Source organism: Urocitellus parryii, chromosome 10 (assembly GCF_045843805.1).
Source record: "Urocitellus parryii isolate mUroPar1 chromosome 10, mUroPar1.hap1, whole genome shotgun sequence".
Classification (NCBI taxonomy): domain Eukaryota; kingdom Metazoa; phylum Chordata; class Mammalia; order Rodentia; family Sciuridae; genus Urocitellus; species Urocitellus parryii.
In genome coordinates this window covers 104309967-104337172 of record NC_135540.1, presented here as the reverse complement: position 1 = coordinate 104337172, position 27206 = coordinate 104309967, and the positions used below count along the sequence as shown (strand labels likewise).

Genomic DNA, 27206 nt, shown 5'->3' with positions numbered 1-27206 from the left:
ACTGAAATATGGGGCACAACCTGTATATAATAGGGTTTCTTCCATAAAACCAAGCTCCCTCTTTATCTCAAAGAGATAAGTTCCTCTTTCAGGTTGCACTCACACACGTCCAACCCTGGTAGGCCTTAGACAGAGGGACATGAACTTCACAGGGCCAATATGGTGAGGGGAGAGTAGAATCTAGAGATGTTTTCCTTCCACCCTTCCCTTTCCTTAATCAAAACTGTCTTCTCCCCAACTCTGGCACCCTCTGTAATGGGTCAGGAGATTCAAGTCACAAAAATAAAGCATGCAAAGCACATGCACCCCTAGAAGGTGAGAGCGGAAGTTACAACAAGCAAGAGGGCACGTGAGAAGTTTGCTCACAAGCTCTTCACAGAATTTCAGCTAAAAACCTGATCTGTACCACTTTGAGTTTCCCTTCATTTGACTACATGGCAAAACTGAGTCAGGAAACAACATTACCTTGTAGGGAACAAATTCATTTCTCTTGCCTCGTAAGTAGGTTGACAGGTTCCCAAACTTGCAGAATTCCACAATCACCATGAGAGGGCCTGCAAATGGCACAGTGTGTCAAGAAAGACCCGTTCCCATTTGTTTCTCCCTAAGTGTTTACTATATAGAGAAGCCCAAAAGAAAAAGGCTTCATACAACCTTTCCTTGAGACAGAATTACAGAAATCAGCTGGTTTTCTCAACCCTTTTATGCTATAGCTTTTCTTTTCCTGAAAAGCTACTGCAAGGAGATTAACCAAAATTTCTGAAGAAAACCTTTTTCCTATTCAATGTAAGCACCAAGGTGTCTCCTTTTGGGAGGAGTTTATTTTTCTTATCTGAACACCTTTTACACAAGTAGCAAACTGTATCATAGTGTTGTGACATTCCTTAATTCACAGGAAGTTTTAGAATATTTTAATTACTATGCTGATTAAATTTCTGTGAAATGTTAAGTATATCTAGGAATCTGCAAAGTACTCTAAATTAAGGAAATAAGGGCCATGGGTAGTGATCATTTCCCTCAAATACTAGCAGAGAAGCATGAGTCAATATTGGCCATCCAGAACCATCCACAGGTACTTACCTCCTGGCTTGGTGCAGGCACCTAGAAGGTTGACCACATTGAGATGGTGGCCAATATGAATGAGGATCTTGAGTTCAGACATAAGGGCTCTGTGTTCACTGTGTGTGGCTCCTTCTACAAATTCAGGATAAAGAGGAAAATCATCCATGTGGGTAATACATCGGGATAATGGATGCTCTCTCCCCAGTACATGCAATTGTGCAACTTAACCTCTCTGGGTAATATAACTGTAACCTAATTTAGAGATCAGTCACATTTTCTGAAAAATCAAGTGTACATTCTATTTCCTAATTCCAAATCAATTTCTTACTTTAAGTGAGCCCAGAATGTTTGGTATTGTGAAGCAGAGAACCTGTCTGCCACAGAATCGTGCCCAGATTCTCTAACTGTACAAAACTGGATTTTGATGTTCCGGGATTACTGTGGTTCTTAAGGCCTGGTCATTTTGGTGCCATGCATTCATTATTCCCGTGTGCCAATAAGCCACTTAACCAGGGCCAGCTAGTAAGGCCAGTTGGCACATGAAGCTGATGGAGCTAATACTATGCATTTGATCCTGGATGGACAGCTGCATGTCCCTCTAATTCACAGGCATGGTCTGCATTTCAGGGCCTGGTGTGCCATCTCAAAAATTACATACCTCTCTCACCAGTAGAGGAAAGGCATAAGGAGAGAGAGGGCCCCTTCTGGCAGAGGGTCAGTAGCACGATCATCGTTAATGAAAGCACATCACAGTTGAAGCATAAAAACTTCATGAGCATCCCCTCCCCAAGTCAAAATGGCAGATGAGATTCATTACTATTAGGATGAACAATTCCTTATGAAGCTTTTAATTTTAAAAGAATAACCCATAATCCTTTATTCCTTTGCATAACCATTTTTACTTTGCAAATTATGTTTTATGTGTGAAGTTCTTTTACATATTTTCCAATTCTAGAGAACATGTTGTTTTTGAATTCCACTATTTTTACTGATATCAAATTTCCTTCCCCTGTTTCTAGAGGGTCTATAATTATCTTACACCACGATGTATTAAACATTTTTAATATGAACAGATTTTTTTCCTCATGACCCAGAATCACCCGAATAATTGTATCAGCTGAGCCCTGTATAAGAGCTCCAGGCACGGTGGGTGACTCCATCCCCAAATTTGCTTACTAGTCATGCACTCTGGCATGAGGTTACAAAGGAGGGAACTTATTCCAACTTGCACAAAGGTGTTAAAGAGACTGGCTTCATGCTTGCCAGTTGGCCCACATAAGCCCAGAGCCACTGATATGAGCCTTACAACATGTAACAACAGGATGCCACAGATACATCACCATATGATTTTGCTTTTACCTTTCAACATTTTGACGGCCACAGTCTTACACGTTGCTGTCTTGTCAATTCCAAAGGCATCAGCCTCAATCACTTGGCCAAAGGCACCACGGCCAAGAGGTTTACCTAAAAACAACAGCAATGACAATGACAAAATGGGCTTGGATTATCATAGCACCAAAGCCACAGGCAAAGATTCCAACTAGACAGTGTGATCAGACAGCCCAGGTTAACATGGACCATCCAGTTCACTCCCTTGTCCTGGCTTAGTCAGTCATTTAACGACTACTACTCTCCAAAGGTCCTGCTTTGGGTGATGATACAGGGATTCTCCCTCTATGAGGCTAAAGGGATGATTATCCAAAATCAAGAGGTGGAATTAATATTTCTGAACTAGATGACATCTAAATAGCCTAGGTTTGTCTTCATCCCAAGGGAGGCAAAGATGGCTTGTTAAACCCAACATCAAACTGATATCAACTGAAAACGCACCTAGCTTGAGCCGGTCCCTCGGGAACTCCCATTTGCTGGCATCATAAGGCAGGCGTTCACAGTGCTCGTCCAGGGGCAGCTCATCTGGATCCATGACAATGGACAAGTAGCCCGTCTTCAGTTCCCCTCCATTGGCCTGGAAAGCATCAACCCTCCCAGTCACACACACACACACACTGTTGTTTTGTGTACTTATTATTGTTGTTTAATAGGAGCCTCATTCCTGATGTCTCATTTTCCAATAAAACTCTTGGAGTTTCAGAGTCGTCCTATTATCATACTGCTGCCAGTGTCCCCTCCTCTCCCCAAATGAGGGCAGAATTAAGTTTTCAAATCTTAATTACGCTAGACAGTCCCAACTCTCCTCTAGTGGCTTCTATCAATTAATGCCCAATGGTCTAGCCAAAGAAAATGGGCAAGAATGTTATTGTATTGAAATAAAAATGTGCCCATTGAGCCAATAACAATGGGAAGAAACAACTCAAAGAACCCCAGTCAGCTTTCATTAATCATGAAAACCAACATGCATGGGACAGAAGGGAAATTATTTTGTTACCCGCTTAACGGTCCGGAGCACGATGACAAGAAGTAGCCAGAAGAACATGGCAATCACCGCGGTGCCTACTAAAATAATGACTTCCAAGTTGGTCTTTTCCTGGGCACCTGGGAGACACAATTGAATGAGTGTCAACAGCTGGTGACAAGGTTCAGTAGGAAAAGACAAGATCTCAAGCTTATCCATTCTGAAGAATCCTAGAGAGACATAACCACACACCCTGAAGTTGCATGGAGTCTAGAGCATTCTATGGAAAATTTAAAGCTTGAAAGACTTTAATAAAATTCTAAAGTAATTAAGGATAGACATACAAATGTCTGAAAAGACACATAGAACATGGTTGGAGTAAGTATTATTTGATGGGAAGGAAACAGATGACATTCTACAGGGAAGGCAAGTACTTCTATTAGGGGATAATAAAGTCTGGTTTGGTGCTGAAAGTCAATGTTTTGATGTGTATGCAGTTGGAAAATAGATCGTTTAAGACACCACATTTGGAAATAAATGAAGTTTAAACAGAGAGCTATCTGTGACCATACACCTACTCTGTACTTTAAATATATTGCCCCACTCAATTATCTCAACACCCTGCAGTTTTCAGAAGAAAAAAGAAAAGATCAGAGAGGTTAAGCTACTTGATTGGAAGTACACAGGCAGTAGACAGAGAGCCAGTCAACAGTTAAACTAGGATGGTCCAACATGAGCTGACCATTACACTCCCCTGCCCCCTGCACAGCGGGACCTTGAGCGAGGAAAAGAGAGCCCTGAGATGAGCACATGGTGTGCCACCTAGGAAGAGGAGTTTAAAAGGACTTGTGAAAGGAAAAAGAAAAGGAAAAGTTCAATGTGGACAAGAAAGCTGCGGATGCTCCAGGCTCCAGGGTGTAGTTCCAATTGGGAGAAATGAAATGCAGAAGGAGGCCCTTGACTACGAGTGATTAGTGAAGAAATGATAAGGAAGCAATTATCACTTGGGGTCTCCCATCCAAGAGTGGTGTGGCTCAAATTAGGCTGCAAGCTGTGGGAAAGGTCCACAAGTAATTATTAGTTGGCAAAATAAGAGTTAAAGGGACTCGAGTCCCAAGTGTCTGGAAGTAGGCTTTGCTTCTCCAGTGGTCCTAAGGAAGTGGTTCCACATTCACATACAAAGATTTAAGATCCATCTGTATGGAGAAAGCAGAGACTTCAAAGATTTCGGCTGCCTGTAGATGTGTACCACAGTATTTCTGTTAACATCTGGGAACCTAGCAGGGGTATTGAACATCTACCTCTCCTTTTCTTGGCATTCTCTGCAGGTAAGAAGGTCCTGTGATCTCTGTGCCAATGTTCCCTCGTAGGTATCTGCAACCAGCTGCAGATAGCTGATAGAGGGAGGCAGAGCACAGCAAGGCCACCCTAGGATTCACCCTAGAACTTGAATTCCTTTGAGAGCAACAAAACCACCACATCCTCTGAGATCTTTACTTACAAGTGCAGTTTATGAAACAGTAATAAACCTACAGATTTGAAAATATGTCCACATGTCTAGATGTAGTGCTTGGATCTGACAGGTGAAAGGCACCAAGAGACAAGTTAGGATGAGTTCATAGAAACCCCTTAGTCCCTCTCCTGTCACCATCCTGCTGTCCTCCACTCGAGTACCATTACTACATCTGGTACACAATACGGTTTTGTGTTCCCCTGGGGGGTTCCAAAAAAGATACAAGAATACACTGCTTACGAAAAAGTATTCTGTCACAAATTACTTTTCCTAACTGAGAAAATGCCGGATTTCACATCACTCCCAGATTTCCATCCATATTTACTTAAGAACCCAACATTTTCCATTTCAGAAAAGCAAAGGTCTATTGTTTGCAAGTGCATCTTGATTATCCTTAGACCAACGAAAACTCTGAACCCTTGCAACTTAGTGGACAGCAATGATCTTCAGGATTAGACAGCAATTTCTAACATTTTTCCATATAAATGCAGAAGTATCATTTCCATGAATTAACCCTGCCTGGCTAAGACTTTTTCCACAAGAGGAACTGCAGGGATAAGAAATATGATACAAGCAGAATTCAAAAAAAAAACATTATTTTTTTCTGTTAAAAGAATATATGCTTATTGATGCAAATTTACAAAGCACAGGTTGAACATCGTTAACCCAAAAGTCCAAAATATGAAACTTTTTGAACATTGACCTGATACCAAGAGAGGAAAATTCCACACTCAGCCTCATCTGATGGATCTTATTCAAGACACAGGCACACTAAATATAGATTGTATAAGATTGCCTTCAACTTATGTATATGAGATTGACATGAAATAGAAATAAATTTTGAGTTTAGATTTGAGTCTAAATCCAAGATAATCTATTATATATATATATTTATATGTGTGTATACACATACTATATATATATATACATACACATATATACATACACACATATATATGCAAATATTCCAGAATCTGAAAAATCCAAAATATGAATCACTTCTAGTTCCAAGCATTTTGAATAAGAGACACTCAGCTTGTACAAAGAACACTGACAATCAACCACTAGTAATCCCACCCAGAGTTTATGAGAGTAACATACACACAAGCAAATCTTTAAAAACCAGGTGATGAGCCCATGACTTCACACTGACCTTCTATTATGAAAAACATCTCCCCTTTGGCACACCCAAGGACATTGCAGGCCTGGCAGGTGTAGAGGCCTTCGTCCTCCTTCCTCACTCTTCGGATAGTTAGGTTCCGGTTCCCGTCCTTCAACACAATGCCTGAGAGAGGATGGAAAGAGGTCTTATTTCTGATGATGTGATCTATGGAGTTGCTCAGGAAAAATTTTTGTAAATACACATGCTGCCCTTCATCTTGGGCTATTCTCTAACTGTGAAGAGTCCCACAGGACCCAGTGCCAGCTCATCTCCCATGAGGCTTCCAGGAGAATTTGGCAAGGCTCCCAGGGCTCTGTTTCCATGTCTATGAAGTGAGCCAGACCAGGGACACTAACACTGCTTTTCTGTCTAACTTAAATCAAGAAATAATATGGGTGTTAAGCAACATTCCTGGAAAATTCTATAACCAAAGAGATACACAGGTTCTGTTCACCTGAGTCTTCTACGAGGGTCTCGTTGTCTTTAAACCACATTATCTGTGGAGGGGGGTTCCCAGACGCTGTGCAGGCCACTTCGATGGTTTCACCGATACTTGTCGTCTGATTCTCTAGGTTTCCTACGATCATGGGTGCCATGCGCTCTGTCCACATAAAAATAAAACCAGAGAACCTGTAGTCATAACTTTTGGAATAGTTTGAGTATTAATGAATGGCTAAAGAGCAACCTGTTGATTTACTAAAGCTGAAAATACACAGAAGTTGATGACAGCCTTGCTGTTCACTAAAGCCAAATAAAATCAGTTCAGTTCAGATAGATCACTGCATTTCTTTGAATGTTTGCCTTAGCAATTCTTTCTGGAGATCACACGGGCGCACCTTTTTAGATTTCCCCATGAGAAACTGCCCTCTCACAAAAGTTCTAGCTGATGATACCCTAGAAGGCCACCATTGTTTTCTCTTGGAAGTTACCAGACTTCAGTGTAATTCCACAACGAATGCTTAATATCTGTCCGATAATTTTTACATAATTTGCTTATACTATTTCTAACTATATATAAACTATATGTAGTTTATAACTATAAACTAAACTATATTTATTTATACTATCCATTTTATGATTGAGTATGTCAGGTTCAGTAGCCTGAAATAACTATAGTTCAGTGGTTCAAACAACTTGTTCTAGTCTTTATGACTAAGTAAATAGATGAACTAATAACAAAACCTAGTTAACCTAAAAGTCAAATGCTATTTCCATTAAAACACAAACTAAAAGAACAATATCCTGAGGAAAGACAGGGATTTAAAGCACATGATCGTTTGTATTTAAATATATAACAAAAGCATATTGTTCGGTATCTTGTTTTTTAATCCAATCTGCTAGTCTATGTCTTTTCACTGATGAGTATAAGCCATTCACATTCAATGTTATTTACTGAGAAAGGATTTTCATTCCCTGTCATTTTGATTTATTTCTGGTGTTTAATTTGAATTTGTTTACCCTTTGATTGACTATTCTTCTATGATAGAAAAATTTTTCTAGTGTAAAAAATTAGATTAACACTTTCCCTTTAAATTGTCCATGTGCTATGGGACTGTCTTGTCCAAAACAAACGAACATCAAAAGGAATCATGCTGGAAGAATCCACTCCAATACTTAAGAAAATGAGATTAACTCAGTGCAGTACATGGGAGCAAATGTACAGGACTCCAATCTATTTCTAAGAATAGATTTCAGGACAGTGACTTGGACATCCTTAGAGAAGCAAACCCACTAACTGTGAGCTCATATTTCCTGGGCAATGCCAGGAACCTCCCTCACATCTCTTTCTGATTTCTTTCATTAACTTGAAACCAGTCCAGCCACCAATGTCAATAGAAAATGCGTGGTCATGTGCGTAATATGATTTCAAGGGCGAGGGGGATGATCTGACCCCTAAATATCTTTTCTTCTATCACCTGAGTTTTTAAACCAGCAAATCATATATGACTATCTATCTGAAGATGCCTCCTAATATATATATATATATATATATATATACCAAATCCCCGAGCAAGATACGATTCCTTTAAAACTTTCATATAGTTAAGTTTACCTGTGCAGTTCCCTTTCCTAACAGTAAGAGAGAAAGAACACATTCATTCTAGGCCCTGGAAAGGGGCACTAAAAGAAGGAGAAAATAGAAAGAAATGGCACGGAGAAACTCTCCAAATTCAGCTGATTTCCCCAGCGACAGAGCTATGGTTGCCCAACTTTCAGGTAAAGCACAAGGTTAAATAAGCTGTACAGAGCAGCTCCAGCTAGAAATTTACAAAGCTTTCTGGTCACCAAAAGTATCATCTTATTGACCTTGAGCTGTCCTCAAGGACCATATGAGATGCCTCAGAGGTACTAACAGTGAACAGAAAGCCCCTCCTGGACTCTTCTAGGTCTAAACTCAAACCATCATCAGTGTCCACAGAGCAGGTATCTCAGTGAGCAGCTAGTATATGCCACTGTATTCTGTGACTAGACCTCCAGCAGGATGCAAAACAGGGACTAATCCCTATCTTCTTGAACATGGAGAGAGCTCACTGTGCAATGACTGTCCATGGTTGCTGACATTCTCATTCTGTCCATCTGGCCATCAGAACCAACTTCTAGCATTTTCTTGGCTCATAGTGTTGAATCAACAAATGTGTTGATTCAAATAAGTGAATGCCCAAGAATAAGGCAAAGAGTTCCCTGGTTCAAGCGAATCCCTCGTAGACCCTAGTGAGTTCCCCCATCATAAGGCTACAAAGAGCTATGTTATCTTCTCTTTTTAATATATCCCTTCCTCATTACTAGCTTTGTTCTGCCTTGAGGTCTTTCAGTGACTCGGTGTGTACCAGTCTACTTCACAAGCTTCTAGGGACAATAATCTTCACACAGCACCTGAAAGCACTATTTTTATGACATTCCTGCTGACTTGGAACAATGATCCAGAGCTGCCTCTTACCTAGGACTGTGAGTTGCCTGACCACACATTGTCTCTTCTTGGTCTTCCTGTCTTGAGCAGAGCAGACATAGTCTCCTTGGTCCTGCAAGGACACATTCTGGAACTCCAAGGTCAAAACATCATTTGTGCTATTAGAGAACACGGTGGCATTCAGTCTCCAAAGAGCATCCAAGTTCTTGCAAATAGGTGTGAGCAGCTCTCCTGTGGGGATAGCCTGTGGGTGGAGCTTGTACCACGTGAGGTTCTCAAATGTGGTTCTGTCTGCAGTGCACCACAGAGACATGCTTTCCTGCTCGGTGGGCTGGCTGGCAGGTTGTGAAGTAATTTCAAGACCCTCTGAAATATAAAGCCCATAGTTAGAGGATGGTGGCTTCACTTGGTACAGTATTCTACCCTCTTCTTGCTGCCTTCAAACCATGATAAAGTGCCAAGTGAAGTTAAGTTCTAGCAGTCTCAGAAGATTTACTATAGAGAGACAGCCAAACTGGACAACTCAGGTGCCAAAATTTATTATCTGGAAATGCAAATTAATTCCCCAGATATATATATCACATTTCCACTTTGAGCTCTAAATACAGCTTTTAAGATTAAAAAAGAAAAACCCAAAGCAGACTATCCAATCATATATCATGGAATTCTAAAAGTCAGTTGCTTATTAACACACAACACTCAATGACAATAAAGCTACATTTATCACAACTAATTAGCCCAGACCAAAATATTTTATCCAGTACAGTCAGCTAAGGTTTATTCCTAAACCTAGGAGACACAGGCAAAAATCAGAAGCATTGGACAGTACTGTTCCCATGTCATTCCTACAACTTTCAGAAACCCCAACCTCAGAAATTGTTCACAGCAAACCCACCAATATTTATTGAGCCTTAGTAAACCACGCATTGTGTTAGACTCTGATGAGCATGAGAGGTGACCTACATAGGGCACACAGCTTGTGGTCTGAAGCATCCATGAAACTCTTCTCTCCAGTGAAGGTGTACGAACTGACTTCACATAGCCCTGACTTCACAAAACCTGAGTTTTCCTTTGTGAACAAAAGCACCAATTCTAGATCCCACCAAGCCTTCTCCCCCCACACACACACACACCTTTCACATGAATGGCAAGGACAAGAGAATTTTCAAACTTAATAGCCACTTGTGAGTGGTGAGTGATCCAACCCACCCTCCAGAGAGGAGTACTCACTGGTCACGTGGAAGGAGATAATCCTCTCTCCTCTGCCGGCTTTGTTGACGGCTTCACATTTGTACAGAGCTGACACATTCGCAGCTTGGATGACAAGAGTACTTACAGTCTGTGGAGAAAACAATTCCCAGGCCATAAACAATGCAGGCTGTGTTTGTGCACATGCATTCAGTCCGCATAATTGCTACGACCTGCCCACTCCATTCACACTACCACACTGACCACCCTCAAATGGAAGCAATTATAATTATGCAGATGTGTAACTCACATTTTACACAAAGGTGTTTGAAAATCATTAGGTTAATGATGTGTTTTAATATAACCTACACATTTTCTCATTCTCATATCTATAAAATTGAAATCACTTCACAATAGGTGCATAAATTAAATAGCATTCATATTTCATTTTTTTTCTGGTAAGTTATTAGTTAGCTAATGGCAGCACCAAAAGTCAATGGTATTTTGAAACTGACTTAATATGCTATTATACATCTACCTATTGGATTATTAATCTCCAATATGCCTCACATATTATCATACCATCCTTCCAATAAAGAGAGATAAGGAGATTTTCAAGTTAAAGAACACTTCAAACTCACTTTGTTTTTTCCTTCGATGAGGGCATATTGTTTTTTGTTGACTTCAATTCTATTTCCACCCTGGAAGTCTTCCACATTTCTCCATTCTTTACAAGTATATTGGTTTGTCATTAAGGCAGATTGGCTACAAAAAAAAAAAAAAAAGATAACAGATACATTATGATTTAACCACCTTATTTGAATAAATAGTAAGGAAAAGGGTCAGACTTTGGTGACTGTGTTCTTAGAAATAACTTTCCATGCAGCCTACCACTTTACAAGACTTGGCGCCAATTAAAAATAGGCCTCCGCATTGAAGGAAAAGGTCTTAGGTAGATTCATTCAGGATACAGGAGGGAAGAGCTATTCTGGGAACAAACCTCCATTCATAAATTGGATCGACAAGACAATTCAGGCTAATTTAGTTCAAAGGAAGGTAAGGAAACTTAGAAGCCATCGGGCTTCTTAAAGTCATTTCTTGCTGGGACCATGGCCTTTGTGTAGGAAATGGCCAGCAGCTGAGGAAGAAACTAGTAGTGGCCATTTCAAAAACAACAACAGGAAGTGGACTTCTTGGGGGGGGAGGGGTTGGTTGTTGTTGGTTTTTTTTTTTTTTTAAGGATGTCTGGATTTGTGTTGGGATTTGATAAGCTGGACCTGAGGCTCTGAGGGCAGAGCTAGGTTTATCGCTGCCTCCCATCCATCAGCACTTCCTCTGAGAGATGGACCTTCTCTCTGATAAGAGGGAGTGCAGTGGTGGTCTCCCATGGACTGGCAGAAGAAGAAAAGCCAAAGATTGGCAATTAGCAAACGGAGCAAATAACTGGTTTTGGAGAAGTGCATATCAGGACCAAGAAAAGAGAACTAGCTAATCACAGGTTGGGATGCCTTAAGCCAAAATATCTGCTAAAACTTAAGACAAAAAAGGATGAAAGGAGATTCCGAGTTCCATTAGAGGAGCCTGCGTAGGGACAGTTTCCTCCATGCAGAATGGAGTCATGGCATAGCTTGGCTATAAGAAAGGCAAACTGGCAGGAAATAGAGCATGTGGCCCTACTCACCTGGGCTTGTAGGAGCACTCTCTCTCCAGCTGCCAATACCAGTGGATGTGACGAGGGGGAGGAACAGCATAGACGGTACACGTCAGGGTTTGCGTGGTGCCGTACTGGTAGGAATCCACGGGAGAGATCAGGGACTTCTCACCAATTTGGGGTGGGACTGGAGATAGGAAAAACAATTTTTAACTGTCAATCACCTCTAGGGAATAAAAGTAAAGAATTTCAGCTCAATATTGAAGCTAGCTTTTTTAAAGCATTGGATTTTGCCTCCACTTTCTTTTCAAAAGAACATCTAAATTTGAAAACAGAAGTTTTGAGTTCTGGTGGTACTCATACTAATAACAATAAACCAGTAGTAATGAAAACTAAGACGCTGCTTTAGGCAAGATTCACACCCCTATGTCTTGGTTTGTCTCATCTGCATTTCAGAGATTGTCTTCCCAATCTCACAAGATCAGAGTAAGGCTACAGAAAGAAAATAGCTAGAAAAACATAGTAAATAGGTTGATTATGTTCCAAGCATTGTTGCATGTGCATTACACTGTTTGATCCACTTAATCCTCACAACCACTGTTACTGTCCCCCACTTTATATCTGAGGAAAACAAAATGGAAAAGTTCAAGGACTTGCCCAAGGTCACCCATTCAAATAGGCGGCCAAACCCAGCACAAACCCAGACACTCTCACTTCTGAAACCAAACACTGATAAACCACCACATTAGAAAGGAAGTTGTAAATCCTTAGATTGCATCCTGCTCTCCCTCTCTCCCTCCCTCCTTCCTTCCTTCCTTCCTTTACTTTTTCCTTCCTCCTTCCCTTCTTTTTTTTCATTCTTTTTTAGTTCCCAAATTATGAATGTAAAACTATGACCTTATTATCACAGTCCACCTAAATCCTGTCCCAAAGAGAGGGAATGGAAACCAAGGCTGATGGCCACAGGGATGCATGCTATAAAGATTCACTCCTTCCTCTCTACTTTCAAAACCTGGCTTCTTTTTTGCCTTTATTTCATATAGCAGGGTAAATGCTGGGGTTGATCAAGTGTCTAGTGACTTCATGAATTGATAATATGAGGTTATTTGCTGTTAATTTTTTGATCATTTCCTTCTCCTGTCCTTCTTATCAGCTTTCCAGTTTCTCTCCCTTCCCCAGTCTCCCATACCCAGGCGGATGCTAAGCAACTTTCTAGAACCTATTATCTGTGAAATACTCCCTGAACAAAGAAAGAAAGCCAAGTTCAGCAGACATACAGAGGAGTATCAGGAGATGCGGGGAAGTGCCTTAACGTCATGAGAGTATCTTAAAGTTTTCATGTGGCATGTCAGTAGGGAAGGAACACAAAGAATTACAAGGGAGAAGCATTTCTCTATGTTTGGAGTAAAACATTAACGGATTTACTCAGGGAGAAAAAGTACTCTGTTCAGACATATTTATTACATCTTGAATATTGTCTTTCCTCCTGGAGAATGGCAATGTCATTAGCCAGATAAAGGTCCTAAGAAGTCCTGAAATAAGGAAACTCTTTCACATCACCTTCATACCCCACCCCATACTCACTTGACTACGGCAGTACCTTTCTCCCCATCTCCAAATAATTAATATCTTTCAGTGTCGGGAAAAGAAAAACATTTAAACCCTCCTTAAATCAAATGTTTACTATCTTTCCTTTACAGACTCAGAGGCAGATCCTGGACTCCAGGTAAGCCATCAGTGTGACCCAGCAAAAGCTTTCTGAGTAGGATCTTCCCATGCTTCAAAGATGCATGACACCAAACTCCAGAGTCTTCCCCATCTACAGACCACATGCGCAATTCCCTAAGACAGGAGCAAACTGACCCTGTGGGCATTCTTACATCACAGCATTGGACCACCAATTGCATCATTTACTTTAACCTTGCATTTGACCACCAAATAGCTCGCGTCCATGGCTTCTTAAGGAAGCATGGCCAGAGCACCCTGGCCTACACCTCGTCTCAGCTCCACCTCCCTCAGTTTGATGCAGTGGCCCAGTCAGGAGGAGTGAGCAAGGAGCGGTGGGTTGGCAGTTTAGAAAGACACAGCCATCCTCTGATAAATCTTGGGCAGAGGGGAAAACCGAATGGACTCACCATTCACCACCAGAGCCACCACGTGGCTCTGCTTCTCCTTTGAAATGGGATTGGTAAGGATGATGGTGTAATTCCCTGTGTCTTTTTCACTCACTTCCATAATGGTCAGGACATGCCCCACTTTGATTGTGTGATTGGATTCAAGGAGTCTTCCATTTTTATACCTGTGGGAGGGGAAGAAATTCCAGAAATTAGCGCACTCAGAGGGCGTGCGCTCATGTGAAATACGCTTTGTCCTTACTTCCGATAGTTACCATTTGATTTCAGGGGTTGGGTAACCGAGGTACTTCACAGGGATTCTGACACGATCTCCCACTGTGGCTTCCACCAAAGATTCTGTGCCACTATCAAAAGCAACAAAGGGTTTTGCTAGAAGAAAATGAAAACAATTGTTGTCATAAATGTCAAGTTACTATAAATGAGCATTTGGTTTAGTTTTTCATTTCAAGTGAAAAGTGGAAGACCTTTGAGGTCCAAGTGCTGCAGTTCAGAGTCTCTCTGCACATACCAGTTTTCCTCCAGCCTCTACACTCACTTTCCTTCCCCTCCGGTGCACTCCCAAAATCACAAAATTGTCACTTCTCTGTGTGGCTTCTCCAAGCCCAGGCCCCTGTGGGTGCTTCTGGTCCTCTGCTCCATGACAATCTCCACAGGCTCTCTCTGTGTCGATGTGCCCCAGGACTCCGTCCTCAGACCTACTCCTTTATCTAGAGGTTCAAAGTACCAGTTGCATAATCCTAAATTTCTCTCTCCTGTCTGGACTTCTCTTGGGTTCTAGGTTTACACAATAAATATCTCCAGTTGGATGGTTAACTCGCATCTCTGAATGATCACACCCAACCTGTTTCCCCAAACTCCCTCCTCAATCTTCCCTGTCTCAGGGATGACTTCACCTTCTCCTCAGCTGCACAAGCTAAAGCTCAAGTCACCTTCCACTCTTTTTCCCCAGCCAGAGAATCCATCAGCAGGTCCTGTTGACTCGACCTTCAAACATAGGCAGAATCGGATAACTTCTCCTGGCCCTCGCCTCCGCTACCCATGTCCAAGTCATCCACCCTTTCTCAACTCATTATTGCAATGAGCCCTGCCTGGACTCCCTTCTTTTGCCCTTACTTACTTGCTTGGTATTCCTTATAAGTTACAGAGTAATCCTATAAAAACAGAAGCCAGAGCCTGTCTCTCTCTCTGATGCATTTTCATATATAAAATCTGAAATCCTTTCCAAAGCTTGTAAATAGAGAGTCGTGTGAATTATTTAAACTGAGAAATTTACATGAATGAAAAAGAATAAGTGAAAAATCAAGGTGATTTGAAAGGAAAAGCAGAACCACGTGGTATCTCTGCCCAGAGCCCCACAGTAAATCAATCATTGAATCTGAGTTGCCCCAATTTGCAAAGCTCATTGTTACTCAAGCAGGCCTCTCAGCTTTATAGCAAAGTGAAAAATTTTAAAAACTACCTTAGATACTAATGCTGTGCTTACATAGTAATGATTGTAATTACAATTAACTGTAACAAGCAATGCTTAGAGAGCACTTACAATATTACTACATTGTATTTTAAAATTGGGATTTGAAGCCAAGACCCTTACTCCCAAAACTAGGCTCTTGACCTCTAGGTCATAGAACCTCCCTGGCAAGAGCTCAAAAGTGTTTTCTGAAAGAACAAAACAGAAATCTTTAGGTGACCTAAATACATTTCAGTTACCTCACTTTTCTAGGTATAGCTTAATTCCCAAGGAGATCACAACTTACCATGGACTCTTACAAAAGTGCTATTCTTCTTGGTCATCAGCCCACTGGACGCTGCACAGGTATACAACCCATGGTCACTCCGGGTGACAGCATCTATGGTCAAGGTGCTCAAAAATTTCTTCATCACAGGCATAGACTGGGTTTTAAGGTCCCGGTTTATAAGTTTCTTATGCTGATGCTAAAAAAAAAAAAAAAAAAAAAGAATTTCCTAAACTTCCAAAGCCCAGCATAACATTAACCAACAGCTTCTAGAGACCCAGGAAATCAAGCCAAACTACTTAATGTCACTAACAGGGGCTTTTAACATCTTGTAGACAACAAATTCATTGGGATTCAGGAGACGTAAATGGAAGCAATGGAATTAGGATGTAAAAACCCACCTGGTGAAAAGGAAGTGCATGTGAACTGCAAAAAACACAGGCGAATGTGACCACTGTTTAAGGAGAAGTGGCCTTAAAGGGAGACTCATGCAATCGCCTAGTGAAAATGAATATTCAGTCTGATGACAGCAGAGTAGAACAGAATTCTTAGTTCTGCATCTTTTCTGTGGTTTACTGTGTTCTGCAATGCACTTAAAGTGTGTGTGTGTAAGAGAGATAAACTGTGTGTGTATGTGTGTGTGTGTGTGTGTGTGTGTGTGTGTGTGGGTGTGGGTGTTAAGGCTCTCTTGCATCTGGCCAGAAAGGGTCCTATCTCTTAAGGAGAATTTGTCAGGGCTTATTATCAAAGTATTTAGAGGTCTGGCTTTGAATTGTTAGTGTTACCTTCAAAGAAGGGTATTCCCAGTTGAAATCAAGCCCCACATTTAGCTCAGTTCTTGCTGTACAATTTAAGACAAGCTTCTCTCCAACAGATAGCTCCACTTCATGAGGGGGGCTCAGAACCACATCATAAATCTTGTACCCTAGAGCAAGCAAATTAAAAACACAGAAATTGAGAGGGAAAAGAAACCTCTAAGTTGGCCCAAATTTATTTGAAAGTGATATAAAATATGTGATATCATTTTCCCCTACGGGCCTCACTAATAAATACTTGGTAGCTCTTGGATTATGGAGATTTTACAAAGCACTACCTTGAAGGATCTCAAAGATGTTATAACCCACTGGATAGAAAAGTCTAGGCCAATGGGGTCAGCTTTAGTAAACTGTTGAACTTTCCATAAAACAGGCACAATTAAAAGAATTGATGCCAAACAATGCCAAGAATATTGAGTTTTCTCATAAAATATGTTCTGGAATAACATAATTTTTCATTCTTGGTGTTGATAAAAAAAAAAGGAGAAAAACTCAATTGCACATGGGTATATAGGATAGGAAAGGGTAGTTGTAGTGAATTGCCCAGCACCATATCCTGAGTTAATATATTTCCTAATATCCCTTGTCCTTCACCCTGTAAAACCTTAATCTCCAGAACCTTCTTGCAAAAACCACCCTTTATTGTCTGACATTAATAATATGGGAAGGAAATATCCTCTTACCTACAACCACAACTATGTACATAATAGACTGGTAAGTCTCGTCATTAATTTTTGCTTCACAGAACACCATGCCGGCATAGCTGATCATGTAACTGGGAATAGTGAAGCCTTTTGTGCTGTCCCAGGAAATTCTGTTGCCATCAGGAACAAACCTCTTTTCTGGATACCTCTGGGTAATAAAAATATATATATTAAATATTTAATCCAATACAATCCAAAAGTGAAAGCCGTGGACAGTGATCACTAAATTCACCTTATTTTTTAAAATGCAAGTTGATTTTTTTTTATTCATTGTCATTTTGGCTCTTCCTAAATTCTTTAAACTGTTTAAAATTCTTTGTGGGTGGGATATTGGAAATGGGTTACCCATCTTAATATTAGTCTGAGATCATGAAAACCTAAGAGATGATTGGAAAAGACATAACTTACTGCACAAAGAGACACGTTGAGATTTGAAATGGACCCCCGACAGGGAATCACCACAGTTTTGTTTTTGTTTTCAGTAATGTACACAACTCCATGCTGGTCACTAACAGAAGCAATAAATGGTGATCTGTAATCTAGGGGAAAAAAAAAAACGTAATTCCATCAGTGAGTTCCTAGAAGAAAAGTTCATAAACTTTTCAGATTCATAAATTCCAACCAAATAAGAGAATGATTGGAAATGACACTTCACACTGGTAATGCTGTCCACAGGTTAATCTGCTGGGAGATATCTGGATCCAAAGATATACTCCAGGAGGTGTGTGTGTGTGTGTGTGTGTGTGTGCATGTTTGTGTGCAAGAGTGCATGTGTGAAAAATTTGAAAGTTCTGCAATGAGACTGACTCTTTTCACAAGGAACATCAACAAATAGAGTATATTTTAAAGGTTCTCTGTTTTGACATTTGACCTTTTTTTTCGAAATGAATAAGCATATTTAGTTTAAATTTTAAAGTTAAATCTACACACTTTACCTACACATTTTACTGATATCAAGAAAAAATCACCTTCTGTCTTTAGGCAAATAATGTAAATGCCATGAAAACCACTTAAAATCTTTAAGTTGACAGAAAGTAACTAGGGATTTTTATTCAAGGAAATACTTTATAGGACATTGAAAGACTGTGAAGATTAGAGGTAAGAGTCTCTATAAAATAATGCTGAATAGTTACTGCATTTGGTTTGAGATTCAGCAAGATATTGATATCTCCAATAACAAACAGTTGAAAAGCCACAATGTCAAAGACTGAGGGAAAAAAAACAAAAAGATTTTAATGTCTCTCAGACATTATTCATATGATGTTAATGCTCTGCAGACCACCTACTCCATTCCCTAGAGAGAAAGAGGATGCTTAAAAGCTCAAAGATAACATTTCATCTTGTTATGCCCAACATATCTGACTGAGCATTTTCAGAGGTGAGGAAAGCGTTAATTGAACCAAAGGGGAGAAAAGCAGCTTATTCTCTGTAACAGCAGAAGTTTGATTTCCTTCCCAGCTGGAAAGCACAGAAAAGCAGCCAATCTAGCCCACCACATGCCACAGCCATTATCTTAGGAGGCCAGGGCCTACTTCCTGGCTCCATCCATTGCTGGAGGGAATGGGGTCAAAGACAAGGAAGTAAGGTGGGAACCACGGGGCACATAAAAGACCTGTCCCTAGGGAATACTAAAGTCAATGTATTCTTTCCCATTGTTAAGCTTCATGACCAAAATCTTGGATAGCTCAACTTAGAACATTTAAGTTTAGACAGGAAGCAAAATGTACCGGTATACCCAAAGGCAAGTAACGTACAAATAGAGCGGGGATCGGTGCTGTTCAATGTCATCTACGCTTCATCCACATGTTGAGAAATATTACATAACTTGCTTATAGAAGAAACTTTTGGAAGCTAAATTAATACTTTGACGTAAAACTAAAGCTATTCAGTAACCCAATTCTATTTTCAGTAATCGAAAAATAGGAAGTAAACAAAAGAAACCCAAACAACCACCCATCCTTTCAAAATAAAATATTTACTGTAACTCATGAAATGCATCTTCACATGGCTCCAGGTTTCCTGACTTGGGGAGAAGGAAATAACGAGATATAATGGGAGAGGCTCATCTTGTAGTATTTCCAGACAGGCCGAAAGCAGGAAATCCTTACAATCTTCTGAGAGAGCCTCATCTCCCAAGACTGCCAGATCAAAAGGAGCCAGAAATGCTCCCAGATCTGAGCCCTGCCTCTTTCAAATCCTGCAGAGGGGAGGAGGAAGGCACTATCTTGGACTGTGTTTACCCTGAGCAAAAATCATTCTCAAACATTGTGCAATGCAGGAGTGACCTAGGTTATTCTGATGTGGCCTCCACTCTTCCATAGCACTGATCACACTGCACCACGGAGATGTAAGTGAAGATATGCAAGGGTGTTTCCCAAAGCTGAGAAATTCCTGTCCTGTAAAAGTCACTTCTGGGAAAAAGTTTAAAGTCATGTTCATCTGCCTCAAATCCCCTGGGATGTAAAGTTGCATGTACACAAATTAAATAAAATGTCTTTTAAAATCCATCCTTCACTACAGAGATAAATACTTTGCATAGCCAAACAAAATATGATGCAACCCTTACATTCTTCAAAATGACACAGTATTATAGGTATCTCATTAGTCAGGATGCAAGAAAATTAAGATTGTATCAGATTTTCACAATATAAAAGAAAGCATAATTTGTGTTCAAATACTAACTCCATGGATTTTACATTATAAGGATGCTAAGGTGAGTCCCTGGTGTCAGTCCCAAAGTGCAAACTCTGTCAAATCACACAAGCAAAAAAAAAAAAAAAGAAAAGAAAGAAAGAAAGAAATGCTGTCCTCCAGGGATGTTTGAGGTAGAGTCTGTTTGCACATAACTGTGTGACTTATTTTTTTATAAAGTGTAAGTCAGAAAAAATAAAGCTCCTATGTACAAAAATACTCCAGAGCCCTTGGTTGTTTTCCCATACATTCTTGTGACAATCTCCTACACTGCTGTAGATAACCTATCTCACCACAGAAACCTTGCTATAATTCACTCTCCAATCTTTCTTGATTTCAAAGATTTCAGCTTTTTCCCCCTCAAACACCAGAAGGCTTTTTAGGAGCCTCCACAGACCATGGGGAGCACAGATTTACCATAGGAAGAGAGATCAGAGCTGAACTAATTGGGCAAAAGCAACGAAACGTGGCCCAAGCTCCAGACCCAACCGGTGAGTCATTTCTCAAAGGAAGCCCCAGGAGAGAAGAATTTTGTAGATTCCGCTTGGCAATCAGCCTTTGGAGCAAGCCTTTTGTCGGACTCGATTCTTCTTTGTGCCTATTGTGTTTTATAACTGGAAAATTAACGTGGGAAATGAATTCTGTTCCACCACTCACCTTGAACATAGACATAGATGACAGAGGCCACGTCAGTGTCCCGGTAGAAGCACTTGTAGGCCCCAGTATCATTTCCGATCACTTTTGGAATTGTGAGTGTCTTACAGAAGAAGTCATCGCTGCACTCCGTCACCTCCACCCTTTCCTCCGAGCCACTCTGACTATTGGGCCAAAGCCAGTCCAAGTCCCTCTGTCCCCTGAAAAATTAATTCCAGGAAGGTATTGATGGGAAATGTCACACCATGAGGCTGCTTCTAAGAAAACAAAAGGTTCCTCAAACTCACATCAACTCCTCACAGACAGATTCAGAGCCTCCTACCAATGACAAGTTGGATTGACAAATGACAAGAGGCCATAGACTCGGCTTCAGGAATCAACTATCAGGAGTCCTAAGTTTTGTACTAATTCACACATTCATTCCTTCAACACATATTTATTGAACATCTATGATGTGCAAATCATTGTTAAGGACAGGGGATATAGCAGCCAATAAGTCAGGCAAAAATCAGTGCCTTCAGAGATTGAGGGAGCTCGGTGGTAAAGCCCCTGCTTATAGTCCATAGCCTCTGGGTCTAATCCCCAGCAACAAGGAAAAGAAAAATCCATGTTCTTATAGAATCTTAGTCTAATGGGAGATAGTCAATTTTAAAATATATGTAAAGCTTCTTGTGTAAAATAAGGATTAGTACTATGCCAAAAAATATAGAAGATAGAAAGAGAGAGAGAGAAAGAAAGAGAGAGAGAGAGCAAAGAGTCCTGGAAAGAAGAAGCTTGATGAAACTGGCCATACAAAAATTGAGAGGAAGAATATTTCAGGCAGAGGGAAGAGTAGAGTCACCTTTACTGGCAAAGAGTAACCAGTTAAGAGTGGGCAAAGCAGGGAGTAAGAGATGAGGTTAGGAAGGAAGGAGGTGGAACTAAGGGCTGATAAGGACCTAGTAAAAACTGCATTAAAGCATAGATTAATTTTATTATAGCATTTCTCTGCAAGACCCCACAGAAAATAGTTAACATCAAGAAGAACACAACCTTATTCAAAGAACTCAAAATCTCCATGAAGTCGTAGCTCTATCAGGGAAGTTACTTTTAACGTGCTCCATGACTTTTTCAGACTCTAAGGAATTTTTATGCAGAGTTTCAAAAGGGAGTGTGGAATCTTGGTGGATTTTAAATAACCTTTGCTTCTGGGAATGTCTTAAATTAGCAAAGCTAAAGAAACGGCACCTGCTACTATGGTTGTTTTTTTTTTTTTTTTCCCAAGGAGTGGGCATCAGGGACCTTCCATTGAATAAGGGGATACCCTTTCCACTCTGCAATCTAAAAGAGATCTGTGTTATTCTGTTGACCAGTTGGTATTCTGCGAGTATGAAGCAATGTCAATCAGCTGCCCAAGATTCTTTGTGGACCTCAGTACTCTTCTCAGAGGGCAAGCTTGCCTCAATCCATCACGGTCTCTGCCAAAAGCATACTAGTCTTGAGAAGCTTCTGGGTCTTTTGTGAATGATCACTACATTCAATACAAGGTCTTCTAGCTTACTTTCATTTATTTATTTATTTGTTTGTTTGTTTTTTATTTTATTTTTTATTTATTTATTTATTTTTGCTTTCTGGTTAGAAAGCAAAGTTTAAAGCTCCTTTCTTATCCAAGAGATCTGTTTTCCCTGTTATCAAAAATCAATAGCATGACTTCTTGCTAGCCAGTGGGAGGAGAGACATTCCAGAAAAGCAAGCCAGAGCATGAAGTCCGTGACCTGTACAGGACACATACTCAGTAATATCACTGGCTTAATGTTAAACTGCTACTACTGTCAGAATTTTTTCATGAAATAAAGTCCCTATGAAGAACTAAAAAGATGTCCAAAAGCCATACTAAGGAAAATAAATGATGGCTCTTACTTCTTCAGCTCTATTCTATAAAGTTATGTTCTCAAACTTCATTTATTTATTCAATACTCATTGAGGGTCTGCTATATGCCAGATGCTGTACAGATTTTTGATGTGTGTATGTGTGTGTGTGTGTGTGTGGGTGTGTGTGTGTGTGTGTGTGTGAGAGAGAGAGAGAGAGAGAGAGAGAGAGAGAGAGAGAAAGAGAGAAAAAAAGGGATGCGTGCATACTGAAAAGTAGTAGAAAAATTACCAGCAAAATTGCACACAATTTTTGAGAAAAGACCTTCATTGTGGTTTACATGATTACATCACTGCTTAGAAACCTCACAACTGATGAACAATTACTACAGTGCTATTATAAATGTACTGTAATGGAAATTGTTTTTCCCTTGATAAACAATGAGTTCTTCAACATAGGAAATCTGAATCTAAAATGAATCCTTACCTGCAAGTGATTTGAAGAGTTGTGTTAGCCATAATTGTAAGTATGTCTTTTTGTATGCTGAGCCTGGGTGGATCAAGGGAAACACTAGGCAAACCTAGAAACAAATTAAATAAATGAATGTAGGTGCCATTGAGTTAGACCCCATAGGAAACACCTTCCATAAACAATGCATACTCTACACTTTAAAAGGCCTCTTCAGCAATTCATTGTATGAAACTGGGATTTGCTTTTCACCATTCTCAGTAAAAGTTCACAAGCTGTGTCATAACAGGAAGAATGGGCAGATGGTCATAAACCAACACAACAGTTCTGCAATTCATGGAGCTAGGGTGGAGTTCCTGTTTTCCTGCATTGCCAACTTCAAGGTCTTACAAAAGGATATGGGACATTGAAACCAAATGAACCTTCATTGGATGATCTCAGTCCCTTGGGAAAGGACCCGCTGACATTTCTTATAAAACATAGGATGTACACATTTGACTAAATCGCTGATTAATGAAAATCACTTGGAGGGATTTCTACATAGCTTATCTACATACCCTGAAGGGGTGAGAGTGTCTATGACCCCATCACATTGTCCTCTGTCCATTTTCTAGTGCTGGCAACTGAACCTCAAAGGTTGAGATAATGGCTCATGAAGATCACACATTAAAATGGAAGCAGAGGAATTGAGGAAGAGAAAACATCTCCCAATTTCACACACACATGCATATTAATATAGTTTTCCTTAAAGAGCAGGACTAAAAATAGTGGAATACTAATGAACTTTAAGTGGGAAATCTCAACTTACTAATCAAAGGTCTAAGCTTATCCTGACATCAAGTTTGAAGCCCAAGAAACCTGTCTTTACCTAAAGGCTGAGGAGGAAGCAAAATACCTTCACATGGGTCACTTCATACCAACATAACTGAGTTGAATTCTCTGTCAATTAAAGGAGAGGAGCCAGCAGGTGCTGAAAAGCATCAGAGAAAGAAGAATTGTCCATTCTGCTAGGCTCTTAATGGACATCAATATCTTTAAGGTATCAGCTTAAAAAAGTAACTGATACTGGGCAAGCACCACCACCCCCCACCCCACCCCCCTTTCTAACTCACATCAATTAAGAACAAATGACTCCCTAAGCCTACTCTGGCATTGACTGATGGGAAAATAAATGAGGATGAGCAAATATAAATAAGTGTGAGACAGTACGAGTAAAGAGAGTGTAAGTAAATATCTATTGGAAATGTCTAGTGCATTGAATCTTTGGCTCCCAATGTGAACAACTGGAGGAAAAATGAACAACTGATGGCACAGTTTCTCACACCCACACAAATGTGCAAAATAGGTGGCTGACATCACTGTAGATTTATTCAACAATAATACAGTTTTGAAAAAATACTGGAAATTAAGTTATATCAATAAACCTCAGAAATTAATTGACATCAGTGTTGACTTGTTGTGCTATCCATGATATTCCTAGACCTACAAAATTTGCATTTAAAAAACATTTCAGCTGACCCTAATGTAGAAGGTCTATGAGCCACTCTTGGATAGCTAGGTACCTAGTCATGGACAGTCTGTTTAACTTAATTAGCATTCTTCACCATGAAGGAAATAAATGTCTCCAACATAAGCAAAACATAAAGCAAAGTGTTTAAAAGCAAAAGAAAAGTCTTCCAATAATGGAGTTCCCCTTGACACACTCACTTAATACAATTCACACAAGGATCCAAATGAGAAAGAAACCATTAATTAAACACATTCATGTAAGGAAAAAGTGATAGTAAAATGACTGGCTGCTCAATAAGTTATGTCCACTTCTCCACCAAAGTAAAGTAAAAGACTTGTTTTTGTTTTAATCTTCTGGGTTTTTGTTGTTATTGTTGTTGTTTTTGGTTCTTTGGTAGTCTTGGAGACCAGATCCAGGGCCTCATGCATGCTAAGCAAATATTCTACAATTGCACTACACTCCCCAGCCCCTAAGATACTCTTTAAGTTCTATCATAAATTATTGCCACAGATCATTTCATAGTCCAGACACATTAGCCCATGTAACTTTTTTTAAAAGGCATGTTCTTCATTCATAGGAAGCCAAGACAACACCATACTCTTCTAAAGCCATATCTACAACAAAAATCTATTCAACAACGCTATCAATAATAACTTCAGATTTATCTCTGTAGACCAAGACTTTTTTGTTGTTCTATTAAACTTCATTTGTTTTCATTGGCAAATTTGATTCTTACTCTTCAGAAAGTTCTAAATAAAATGACTGTAAGAGGTACATATGCTACTACTCAATAAAAAGCCCTTTTATGTTCAAATCCCATAACCAATATTAATTAATTTGTGCACTCTTACCCTTCCAGCTCAAAGACGGGCAGGAAAAACAACAGTGGCTCTGTCTCTAGAATTCGATGGCACCAATTATAGCCCAATCCAATTAAGCAAGTTGCACACTCCAAAAGGGCAACCTCACCATTCTATTCAGGGCAACCAGATCACAGTTACTACTGCTGCACTAGGAAACACCCCAGGCTTTAAAGCAACTCACTTCTTTTTGGAATACATGTTCTGAACCTTCATTCTCTTCCAAGAAAGGGGGACAGCAAGGCATTGAGGTCTTGGCAGGGACAAATGGGTGCCCATGGTGGAGCTAGCCCCAATGAACCAAGTCATTATTAGGAAAATTCAATAAATGTAGACAGATGATCTTGGTACTGTAGGCGAGTACCAGTGTCTTTTAAGACATAGGATTCTTTTCTTTTAATATAAGGAATTTTTTACTCCCCCCCCCCTTCTCTCACCCTCTTCCCTTTCTCATCCTCCAAAGGGTGGAAATCTGGAAATTGGAAAACTGTAGCTATAGAAATGAGCGGGGTGGGGAGGAGGAGAGAACGGGAGGGGGGAGAAAAAATAGGAGGAAGAAGGGAGAGCTACAACACCAAGACATTGTGTGTTCCTCATCTAAAGGAGAAGGAAATTTTGCCTGACAAGGAAAGCAGCCCTAGAACTAGGTACTAAGTTCTGCAGAAGTTCCCAGACCTGAACCTCTGATGATTCTCTTAACCAAAAGACCAATGATGTTAAATTGTTTGGCACAAAAGATTGATAGTCACTTTGAGACCTTAGGGAATCTGTCACGGACCTGCGGACAAGTCCTAATGTCCTCCCTCCTCTCTCTGTTAGAAAAGCGTCATCCTGCACCGAAGAAGCAAAGAAGTCTCCCTCCGTTTGGACCCCACCTTGTAGGATAGGTGCGCATGTGTATTCCAGCTAAAAGGGAGCAGCAGCCTGAGGGCCCTTGCTCCCTTTGGGACCTAGCAGAGAGCACTGTGAGATCCTGATAGCCAGATTTGCGCTCCCTTCAGGATGTTGTGTACAAACCAGCAAAAAGGTTTCACCGCCTGTTCTTGCCTGCGGGAGCACCTCCCGCCCTCCAGACCAAGGCACCTTCCCACTCTAGCCTCCCCAGAGCCCGAGGGTGTTTCGGCTCCGCTGGACACGCTCTTAGCGAGGCCCCATAAGATACCACAGTCCTGAAAAGGGAACTGGACTAGAGCTCAGGAAAAGGAGTAACCTTGGGCCAGTCTCTGAGCCTCAGTTTCCCTTATAGATAAGTGAAAGAATCCAAAGTGTCAAGTCCTAATTTCTCTGGCTGTATGATTCCAAGTTAGATTTCACATGCCCATCTCACCGCCCGCACCCGACCTCTCCGCCTTCTCCTACTGAGTGGGCTCCTTACCCACAGTGGTGGCTCGGGTCTCCACGCAGAGCCACAGAGCGATGGCCAGCAGCGCCTTGCTCTCCATCCTGCACCTGGAGCGGGGCATAGTGCCCAGAACTCAAGCGCAGGCTCTTTCTGACCTCGCCTGTGGTGCAAAGAGGACGCAGAGGTGGAATGCGCTCCCCAGCGCAGGACCCCGGGGTACTCAGGGCAAGGACGCCCTGACTCCGGCCGCAGCTGCAGGGGCTTCTGCGGGTGCGGGCAGGAGGAGTTATGCTGGCTGTGGGAGGGAATCTGGACTCTCTGTAGTGCGCAAGTAATGTCCTGCTCGGGCAGAAGAAACGCAGTGTTCAAGCCTGCTCTCCCGGAGTCCCGGGACTCAGTGCCCGGTGCGAGCGCGGGCTGAAACTCTAGATCGCGGGGGCAGGGCCTTGTGGGCGGGGCGAGGCGGAGCTCCCCTGCGACCAGCCCAGCAGAGCACTGGGTATCTGGCCTCGATCCCCAGCTCGCAGCGCGCACTACATCCGGTGATACAGCACCTGTCCTGGACTGTGCCACGAATCGCCTCGGGGTAGAAAGTCCCAGTGCTAAAA

At 40.9% G+C, this 27206-nt stretch overlaps 1 protein-coding gene across 3 annotated transcripts in view; it reads right to left on the bottom strand.

The window, feature by feature from the left end:
• The window catches only part of Kdr (kinase insert domain receptor), a 43742-nt gene extending 16760 nt beyond the window's left edge, over positions 1 to 26982 (bottom strand). For all 3 annotated transcript variants that reach the window (XM_026385634.2, XM_077803240.1, XM_026385642.1), the window contains exons 1-20: positions 26632 to 26982; positions 22905 to 22998; positions 20573 to 20769; positions 17633 to 17763; positions 17204 to 17372; positions 16491 to 16630; positions 15727 to 15904; positions 14227 to 14341; positions 13973 to 14136; positions 11868 to 12024; positions 10828 to 10951; positions 10229 to 10337; positions 9029 to 9364; positions 6545 to 6691; positions 6082 to 6213; positions 3449 to 3555; positions 2893 to 3028; positions 2422 to 2526; positions 1081 to 1194; positions 466 to 554 (exon numbers count right to left, since the gene is read on the bottom strand). In XM_026385634.2, the coding sequence (XP_026241419.1) occupies positions 466 to 554; positions 1081 to 1194; positions 2422 to 2526; positions 2893 to 3028; positions 3449 to 3555; positions 6082 to 6213; positions 6545 to 6691; positions 9029 to 9364; positions 10229 to 10337; positions 10828 to 10951; positions 11868 to 12024; positions 13973 to 14136; positions 14227 to 14341; positions 15727 to 15904; positions 16491 to 16630; positions 17204 to 17372; positions 17633 to 17763; positions 20573 to 20769; positions 22905 to 22998; positions 26632 to 26719 (2832 nt within the window). In that variant the 5' untranslated portion in view covers positions 26720 to 26982. The remainder of the gene's footprint in view (positions 1 to 465; positions 555 to 1080; positions 1195 to 2421; positions 2527 to 2892; positions 3029 to 3448; positions 3556 to 6081; positions 6214 to 6544; positions 6692 to 9028; positions 9365 to 10228; positions 10338 to 10827; positions 10952 to 11867; positions 12025 to 13972; positions 14137 to 14226; positions 14342 to 15726; positions 15905 to 16490; positions 16631 to 17203; positions 17373 to 17632; positions 17764 to 20572; positions 20770 to 22904; positions 22999 to 26631) is intronic.
• Positions 26983 to 27206: the final 224 nt, after the last annotated feature.